Source organism: Micromesistius poutassou (genome assembly GCF_964030765.1).
Source record: "Micromesistius poutassou genome assembly, chromosome: 2".
Lineage (NCBI taxonomy): Eukaryota > Metazoa > Chordata > Actinopteri > Gadiformes > Gadidae > Micromesistius > Micromesistius poutassou.
Genome location: NC_140272.1, coordinates 4,520,437 through 4,530,844, shown reverse-complemented (window position 1 = coordinate 4,530,844; position 10,408 = coordinate 4,520,437). Strand labels below are relative to the sequence as shown.

Here is a 10,408-nt window from a genome sequence, read left to right as displayed (position 1 = left end):
CTTTTCTGCATTCATTTCTCTCACTCACTCTCTCACTCTCCCACTCCCTCCCCTCTCCTCCCCTCTCTCCTCCTTCTCCTACTCCCTTCCCTCTTCTCCCCTCTCTCCTTCCTTCTCTACCACTCCCTCCCCTCTTCTCCCCTCTCTCTTCCCTTCTCTTCTCCTTAAATGACCCGTGGATTACCCCCACTATGGATTTCTGTCGGGGTAAACAGATGACAGCGAGATGAGATTCCATGAAACATTAAACAGAACTCCGCTGGGCTCCTCCCTCAGCTCCAGAGTCACACTGGTTCACTCCAGCGTTCACACTGGGATCCAGATTAATGGATTCAGGTGGCCTCTCTACCTCTCCCTCTCCCTCTCGCTCTGTCCCTCTTTCTCTCTACCTCTCTCTCTACCTCTCCCCTCTCTCCCTCTCTCTCTGTCCCTCTTTCTCTCTTCTACCTCTCTCTCCCTCTACCTTTGTCTCTCCCTACCTATCTCCCCCTCTCCCTCTCTCTATCTCCCCCCCCTCTCTCTCTCCCTCTCCCCCCCTCTCTCTCTCCCTCTCCCCCCTCTCTCCTCTCTCTCTCTCCAAACTAGAGGGAAGATGAAGGCCCTGGTTTGAACTCTCGGTTAATATTACATTGTTTGCTCAGCAGAAACCAGAAGCAGAAACGCTCTCAGAAGAAACAAAGGGAGACTGAGGGAACAATAAACTGTATTGTTGAATCAAACTCCAAAGATGGACGATCACAGATAGGATCTTTAATAATTCATCGTTGAGAATAATCTTGGTTGAGAATAATCTGAGGCGTTTCAGTTTCCAAGCCTTATCTCCTCTTCATGTATTCATAAGCAAGACCCGACTACTGGACCTAACGCAATCTATTTAGCACTCTGACAATTTCTTGTTCCTTCTTTGTTTCTTCTAAGAGCATTTCTGAGCAAACAATGTAATATTTACCCAGAGTTCAAGCCCTCTGCCTTTACCTTCCCTCTAGTCTGAAAAGAGGGGGAGAGGGAGAGAGGTAGAGGGAGGGAGAGAGGGAGAGAGAGAGAGGTAGGGAGAGAGAGAGAGGGAGAGAGATGTATATGATGACATGTTGCTTTCTTCCTCTCCATCGAGCGCCCTCCTTATGGGATCTCTTCCTTCCCTCTGGTCCGTTCTGCGTGGCCTCCGGCCCGGCCTGCTGTCTCCCTGCGTCCTCTCTCCCTCGGAGGCCGATGCTCCCTGTTGACCTAAGGAGCCCGCCACCTTAACCCTGGAGCTCCAGACTGTGTTCCTGGTTCTCTGTGTCCCACGTTCAACATGCTGCTGCTGCTCTCTCTCTCTCTGACGCTGTGGCTCTGGTTCCCTCAGGACCGCTGGTTCTGGCGTCTGAGGAACAACAAGGTGCAGGAGGGATACCCCATGCAGATAGACCAGTTCTGGAAGGGCCTGCCGCCGCGCATCGACGCCGCCTACGAGCGCTCCGACGGGAAGTTCGTCTTCTTCAAAGGTAGGCCCGCTGCGACGGACTGATGGAGAACAGAACAGGGATGCATGTTGTGAATGTGGAATATATGTAGGATAATACTCACTCACTCCTGCACTCTCTCTTCCTCTCTCCCTCTCACTTTCACTCTCTCTATCTCTCTCTTCCTCTCTCTCTCTCTCTCTCTCTCTCTCTCTCTCTCTCTCTCTAATCTCCCTGTCACTCTCTGTCTCTCTCCCTCTCTAATAACTCCAACAGCTACAACAGTGTAATCCCTAACAGTGATCAAAGGAACCATACCGAGAATAAGAGAACTACATAGTGGCTAATATTGTAAATAATTGATATATATAGTTTTTTAAAAAGCTATCATTGGAGCGTTGTTTGTTAAAATGCCGTAGTAGCCTGGAGTGAATACCTGGACGATCTGTTCTGTTTGACCGTACGCCTCCTCTGCACGAGACAACAATGAAACTCTTCTCAAGGGCGGAGGGAGGGAGTGGGGAGGGGAGGGAGAGGGAGACGCAGAGAGGGAGGGGAGGGAGAGAAGTGAGGGCGGGGAGGTCGTTTTGGACGTTTAGTTTCAGAATCTTTATCTGCTCTTCTCGGCTCTTTTCTGTTTACAACTCTCAGCAGCTTCAAGATAAGGTAACCTTTATTAATCCCAGAGGGGAATCTTGTGTTTGTAATGAAACTCAACAAGGAGTGTAACAGAGTTAATCATTTCTTGTAAACGCTGTATCTCACCCAATGAGAGATTGATAAAAAACCTCAACGTCAACGTCCTGTGCACCTTGGCCGTGTTCCCGGTAATAGATTAGCCTTCCTGCTACATGGTAATCATAAAAACACGAACCCATGGTGACTCAGGAGGGGATGGTGGGACGGCGTGGTGCTGCGGGGGGGCGGGCGGGCGCTGGGCGGGAGACAGCGACAAGACAAACAGGACCGGGCGGAGAGCGTCTCGTCAGCTCTCCGACACACTGCCCGTGTCGACAGAGGCAGCGTGATAGATCACCAGGGCTGAGTGCTACAGACGGAGGCATCATCCCCGCCCCGGGGTCGTCTGGGGTTGGTTCAGCTCCGGGCCCTCAGGGGTCTGTTCTGCGTGGAGACGGTTTGGGGCCCCTGTCGATCCCGGGGAGTCTCTCCCTGTCCCCCCTCTCTCCTCTCCCTGTCCCCCCTCTCTCCTCTCCCTGTCCCTCCTCTCTCTCCTCTCTCCTCTCTCCTCTCCCCTCTCTCTCCTCTCTCCTCTCTCCTCTCCCCTCTCTTCTCTCTCTCCTCTCTCCTCTCCCTCCTCTCTCTCCTCTCTCCTCTCTCTCCTCTCTCCTCTCTCTCCTCTCTCCTCTCCCTGTCCCTCCTCTCTCTCCTCTCTCCTCTCTCTCCTCTCTCCCTGTCTCTCCTCTCTCCCCTCTCTCTCCTTTCCTGATCGTTTTCAGATGCTGGTTGTGCTGAAGGTAATAATAATAACTGAAGGGCCACAGCCAGCGGCCGCCATCTGGTTCTGTCTCTCTCTCTCTCTCCTCTCCCTCTCCCTCGCCCTCGTCAGCTTCCTCTTCTTCGCCCTCCTCTTCCTCCTCCTCTGTGTTATTTTAAAATAAAGTGTGAAACGGTGTTTTTCAACCTGTGGAACGCAATCCCTTGTGGAGTGTGAGAGTACTGCAGGCAGTGCGTGGTATTTCATTGTCGTATTAGACATATTTACAATAATAAGAATAATAGAGATAATTAAAGATTTATATATTATGAAATACTTTTCAGTAAATAAAGTATTGTCATTGTATTGTTATTGTAAGTATTGTTATTGGCTTGTTATTCTTTAAAAAATAGTGTTGCTTCGTGCATTCCATCATATGTTTCCCAGTGTAATGTTCCCAGTGGATAGTCCATTCCACTGGGAGAATAAGACGCGTTGCTGACTTTTGCTTTCCACAGTTTCCCTCTGGCCATGGCAGAGCGAAAGTAATAATTGTGCATAATGATGCAATAATTGTAATAATTGTGCATAAAGGGGGTGTTGGCACTCCTTGCCCAGATACTTTTTACATAGGAGGTGGTTCGTGAAAGGTCTTGATGAGCATTAGCGGTACAACTATAGTCAAAGGTTGAGGACCACTGCCGTCGACAACAGGAGGGGAGGACCCAGTGGGGAGAATTAAACCTGTTTAAAAACCTCCCTATTCTCTCTCTCTCTCTCTCTCTCTCTCCCACTTTTTCCTTATATTTCACTCTCTTCCTCCACCTCCCCCCCTCTCTTATTTGCTTCCTTGGCCTCACTTTTACTTACACTGACATTCTTCCCACACACGCATAGGCACACACACACGCGCCCACGCACACGCACACACACACGCGCCCACGCACACACACAGAGATAGTCCCTCTATCTCAGCTGGCCAGGGGTGGTTATTAATAGCTTTGCTTTCACAGAGCTTTCAGCTGCAGATACACACAAACACACAAACCACACACACACACACACACACACACACACACACACACGGGCCATATCATATGCACAGTCACACTCGCTTCTGGGCACATGTATGTTGTGGGTGCATGTAGTGAATGAGAAGCAGGATTAGTCATGTGTGTGTGTGTCTCGCTGCAGGCTTACACCTTTAGCCTAGCTTCACATGGGAAGTAGCTTTCGTGACACAGAACCACACTTAAGAGGCTAACCGCCAGCGTAAATGGCACTATGTTAAGAAACTGTTTATTACCTGATAAGCATGGGGAAAGGTTCTGTGTTACCCGTGGGTATTTTCCCTTCCGCTGGATAATCCTCCTAACCCTGAGTTGAAGGTTAAATAATTCAACAGAGGGTCTGCTGAGGTGCCTGCCCACTGCCCCCAACAAACACCAACAGCCAACAAATGCTGGTTGAAGTTAGCCAATGCCCATTGGACGATGTTCTGTTGACAAGAAACTCAACAAGTTCGGCAAACCGGCTGTTTTGAGGTGGGGCAGTTTGTACCGTAGCAGTACAGTTTGGATGCAGTACATTAGCATCGTAGCTCAGTCTGAAAAAAGTACACATACAGTACATATACAGTTCAGTACTGATACAATATAGTACTGATACAGTACGGTATATTGTGAATACAGTACAGTACATTTTCTCCCTTCTCTGTGCCCCCCAGCTCATATGCTAAACATTAGTCTGTTTATTGGCTGATGCTAGTTAGCGGCAGGTAGCACTGCTAGCATCCTTATTTAACGCTAGCGATCAGTGCGCCCTACGCTACAATACACTCAGCAATATGTTTGATTTAACCCTCCATAATAATCTTTTACATTTCCTATAATTTCCTCCCCAGAGCTGAGTGTGTAAGTCTTTAGCGGCTAAGCTCGCGGCTGGTGTTGAAGCACATTAGCATGATTTAGCCAGCTGTCGCTAGTTTTGTGCATACTCTCCCCGTCCGATTTATTCCAGACTATTAAACGAACAGAACTGATTAAATCGTCTGCTTTTTATCCATCTGCGTCCCCTCCTTGCTAAGCTACGGTGGGCACCTCTGGTTGTTGTAAAGGTTAGCCTGATCTCCAGCTGAGACAGAACAGTAGAAAGGCTTTTCTTCTTTCAGTTTTTTCCAGGTCGTTTAGATACCTGCTGTGAACTCATTAACCTTTTTAACGAGCCTGGTTTATACACTGCATATTAACCGCCCGTCTCTCCGCCCTTTATGTTAATATGATAATATGATTAATATGAGGTCTTAAAGTAACTTTGAAGAATGTTAGACTGAGGCAGGAGAACTTCAGTGTAGCATGGTTAGGTGTGTTCTGTGTCGTTGGAGCTGGTTTGATTCATGCTCCGGCTGTTTGGTTGGGAAGGGTCCAGGTGATTAACAGAGTTGTAATGGGAGTCTTCCAGGGGATTAGCGGTGGTTTGGAAAGTTCAGGTATTTGGGCTGGGTGTCTTCCAGGTGCTTAGCGATGTTGTGTTGGGAGTGTTTCAGGTCAAAGGCTCTGTTAATGGGTGCTTTCAATGTGTTCCATGTACATGTGTTTCAGGTGCTCAGAGAAAGCTTCTCGTTTTCGGTTTCTTCCAGGTGAGACCTAACTTGGCTGGGTGTGTTTCAGGTCATGTGTTCAGGTGTGTAGCAGCAGGTATTAAGTCCTCTTGTTTTCGGGTGTGTTCCAAACAGCTACTAAGTGCTCTTATTCTCGGGTGTGTTCCAACAACTACCCAGTACCCTTGTGCTCGGGTGTGTTCCAACAACTACCCAGTACCCTTGTTCTCGGGTGTGTTCCAAAAACTACCCAGTACCCTTGTACTCGGGTGTGTTCCAACAGGCAGTCCCTTCTTCTCGGGTATATTCCAAAAGCTACCCTTGTTCTCGGGTGTATTCCAGCGGTCACTAAGTTTCCTTGTTCTCGGGTGTGTTCCAACAGATACCTTGGTTCCCGGGTGTGTTCCAACAGCTACCCTCGTTCCCGGGTGTGTTCCAACCGCCACTAAGCGCCCTTGTTCCCTTGTGTGTCGCAGGGGATAAGTACTGGGTGTTCAAGGAGGTGTTTGCGGAGCCGGGCTACCCTCACAGCCTGGTGGAGCTGGGCAGCGGGCTGCCACGGGCGGGCATCGACGCGGCGCTGCGCTGGGAGCCCGTGGGGAAGACGTACTTCTTCAAGGGGGAGCAGTACTGGAGGTTCAACGAGGAGAAGGGCTCCACCGACCCCGGCTACCCCAAGCCCATCGGCGTGTGGAAGGGGATCCCCGACGCACCGCAGGGAGCCTTCATCAGCCGCGAGGGATGTGAGTACAACGTCTGACTGATGCCCCTTTTCAACCAACGCAGGTCCGGTGCTGGTTCGGAGCCAGTGCCGTGATCTCAAACCGGTTCCTGGCTTTTCCGCATAAATAATCCTGGCTCTGGGCCAGTGATTTTAAAGCGTTCATTTTAACACGTTCATTTTAACGTTGCTAGGACAACAAGGTCGTATGCTCTGACGCGTTGACATGGCTCTACTCTGGCCCTAAAGTCTGGAGAATCACGCTGGTGTTTATAAGTCCTCCGTCGTCCATCCACACTGAAGCAACAGAAACGTGTGCGTTCTGCAACACAGAAAAAAGAGAAGCTTTTACCCACATCCTCGGCGGGTTGTGGATGTACTCTGGTCATCAGGTCAGGGCCCAGCTGCGTGTCACTGGGTCACATCCCACATCCTCCTCTCTGTTAACAGTGGAGCAGCAACGAGCTCTGGAACTGGACTAATGACACACACACACACACGCGCACGCACGCATACATGCACGCACGCATGCACACACGCACGCACGCACGCACACACACACACACACACACACACACACACACACTTGAACACACACACTCGCACGCACACACACACACACACACACACACACACACACACACACACACACACACACAGCTTCCTAGAAGGAGTCTTTCCATCAACACTTCTGCTTGGGTGGCTCCCACTGACCCCCTGGCTGTCATTGAGAGGAATGACATTATACACACACACACACACACACACACACACACAGCGTGTTGCTGTCTATTACAGTACAAGCGTGTGTTTCTCCAACCATGTGTAAAGGAGCTTGCACATAATCACTTTAAGAAGCAGAGAGAATGTATGTTTATGTGTTTAACCAATAGCTCTCTCTCTCTCTCACTTGCTGCATCTCTCTCTATCTCTCTCTGTCCTTCGGTCTCCCTCTCTCTCCTTCTCTCCACTCCCATCGCTCCTCTCTCTCTCTCCACTGTCTCATTTGTCTTTTCTCTCTCCCCCATCTCTCTCCCCCTCTCTCTCTCTCTTTCTCTCTCTCTCCCTCTCTCTCTCTCCTCTGCTGTCTTTGTGTGTGGAAGCTGTCTGATGTGTCCCTGAAGTGTTGCGTAACGTTACCCTTTGACAATAACAACACGCGCTGGGTTTAACGTGTCGGCTGCCTGCAGCTCTGTGTGTCGCTGTGGATGTATGGGCTTTAATACGCTCTGTACCGCTCTGGCTGACAACAGACTCCTGGTGGGGAGGGAAGGGGAAGGAAATAGCTGCTTCCCCATGCTGAAGCGCTGTGGTCGTCACTGTCATTCTTTCTCTCTCTCTCTCTCTCTCTCTCTCTCTCTCTCTCTATTCAATTTCAATTCAATTCAAAAAAGCTTTATTGGAATGAGAAATATACATTTGCATTGCCAAAACAGGTGAACAATAAAATAAAAAGGGTTCTCTCTCTGTCTATCTCTCTCTCTCTCGCTGTCTCTCTCTCTCTCTGTCTGTATCTCTTTCTTTGGTTCTATTTCTCTGTAATGTATCTCAATCCCTCTCCCTCTCTCACACTCGAGAAGAACTGCACATCTCCGAGGGGTTTTCACATCGCTGGAATAATAATCCTTGGGGCCAAATCCAAGTGAAAATCTGTTTCTCTCAAATGTCCTCAAAATGATTTCATCCCTGGGGTCGGGGTTAGAGATGCTTTACATAGTTATGGACTTAGGCTATATAAAATACAACCGATGAATAAAATGTTATTGTTCCGTCCTCGGTATGTCTATCGTATACCCTGACGGCCAGCTAAACTCTCTCCCAAACACCAGGACACTGTAGGTTATTTCTCACTTCCACAGGTTTATTGGATGCAAGGGAAAAGGTGAAACTGCAACACAGAAATAAAAAGGAATATCATGAATAAAGCTTGAATAAAAGTAATTTCCAATCCATTATAACATGTTGCATTTCGTTTTGTATTTATCTGAAATGTAAATAAACAATCATATTTATGTAAACAAAATGAATGTAAACAACATTCATTTTGGTCAATGTAACACTATTAATTTTGTCAAAATGACACACGTGTGACTTAACATGGCATTCGTATGACCGTAGTACATTTAGACTATCTTTAGAAGATACCTTAAAAAATGTTACCAAACTTCACACTGGAGTCAAAATAATAATGAATACTTTCAAAGGAAATCAAAATACAAAGAATACATACCAACGATGCTACGTTAAGCATAAGATGTCGACAGATTCAATTGGATTGCACTAGATTCACTAGACTTAATGAAATGCGGAACCAGGTAGAAACGTGAGTGAATGATTTTCCTAAGGGTCACGCGATAGGCCAATTCGAATCATATGATCATAAAGTGACAACATCTTAAATAGGAACACATAGGAAATGCATATTGCTCAAACACATTAGAATTCAGAAATGCTGACTAAATGTAAAGCATATCTTTTTAAACATTAAACATGAAACTTCAAAAGACATTTTCTTATAATAACATATAACAAAACAGTTATAGTTGTTATTATATATACAAACTATTTCACAAACTAACTCCTGCTATGTATCTAATTAACTCCTCTTTTTTCCATGGAAGGCTGTGAAAAACGCTGCAATTGTTTCAGTCGCAACATGTTTCCGAACTATTTCCCAACCGACTTCCTGTAGAACCTAACGCTAACTCCCCCCCCCCCCCCCCCCCGCAGACTACACCTACTTCTACAAGGGCCGGGAGTACTGGAAGTTCGACAACAAGAACCTGGCGGTGGAGCCCGGCTACCCCAAGTCCATCCTGCGGGACTGGATGGGCTGCGACCAGTCGGGCATGGAGCGCTCGGGCAGCAATGGTAACCGCGGCGACCGGCAGCTGCCCCTGGACGACGTGGACATCATGGTGACCATCAACGACGTGCCCACCACGGTCAACGCCATCGCCGTGGTGATCCCGTGCATCCTGTCGCTGTGCATCCTGGTGCTGGTCTACACCATCTTCCAGTTCAAGAACAAGGGTGTACAGCAGAGCGCCACGCCCCAGGACTACTACAAGTACCCCGTGCAGGAGTGGGTATGACCCCGCCACAGGTCAAAGGTCAAAGGGCGGAATGGGATTTTTTTCAGAGAAGGGGGGGAGGGGGGGGGGGGGGGGTCCGGATGGTCGTGACATTGTCGCGCTTGCTAACAGAGCTAGCAGGAGGCTAATGTTGCTAGCAGCACGACCGGACGGACCACGGAGAGCAACGCTAGGATGCTAACTGCGTGCAAAACATTAGCAACAAATGCTACCGTGGAGGCGCTTAAAAAAGTATTGGAGGATGCTCGGAGGATGAGCATCCTGCGTGTGTGTGTGTCTGTGTGTGTGTGTGTGTGTGCGTGTGTGTGTGTCTGTGTGTCTGTGTGTGTGTGTGTGTGTGTGTGTGTGAGAGACTCGTGCCTGTCTCCGTACACTAAACACCTTAGTGTCAAAAGAAAGAGGAAGCTCACCTCAAGGTCAACTATGTCCTCACTAACAAACAAACAGAATTCTCAAGGATGAACAGCCAGTCGGATTCTGGGGACTTTACACCTGCCTTGCTCATGAGCTCTGTGGCGATCGCCGCCGGGCAGAATAGTTTGGTCTGAGGGGCTCCGACTTTACAGACTTTGAAGTGAGAACAGCGACAAGAGAAACAGAGTGGGTCAGATCCCTCCAGCGAGCTGTGGCAGACGACAGTGCGTACACCTGAACTATCGGTGGATTCGAACGACGCACAGTAAAACACAACCGGAGAAAAAAATAACCGATGACAAAAAAAAAACTTGAAAATAAAATGTAGGTAGAAAGGCCATAACAACAGGAAAACCAAGGAATTGTTTTTTTACGGATGATTTTTCTTTCATTTGATTTACTTCTCGGTTTGACAGTGACGTCGCATTGTAAGAGGACTTTTACCTCTCCTTGTTTCGTCTTAAGAAAAAACTAAATTAAACAAACACGACAAACATTTCCATCCCGATCCACACAGGCCTTTGACAGCTCAGACTGCAGCCGAGACAAGTTAACTTAAGACAAGGGAAGCTTTTACCACAGACTGCGAGGAAAAGTGAAACAATAAGACAGACAGGCCTGTCTTCCTCTCGGTGTGGAACACAGGCTTTGTGTTGTCCTGATTGCCAGGCAGACGCTGTGTGAATGGAGAAGCACAATGAG

At 48.2% G+C, this 10,408-nt stretch overlaps 1 protein-coding gene across 1 annotated transcript in view; it reads left to right on the top strand.

Moving 5' to 3' along the window:
* Positions 1 to 9,292, top strand: part of mmp24 (matrix metallopeptidase 24) — a gene marked incomplete at both ends in the record, with an annotated part of 52,055 nt that extends 42,763 nt beyond the window's left edge. Inside the window, 3 exon segments of the mRNA XM_084464680.1 lie at positions 1,346 to 1,484; positions 5,953 to 6,219; positions 8,928 to 9,292. Of these exon segments, the coding sequence (XP_084320806.1) occupies positions 1,346 to 1,484; positions 5,953 to 6,219; positions 8,928 to 9,292 (771 nt within the window).
* Between the last annotated feature and the right edge of the window lie 1,116 nt (positions 9,293 to 10,408).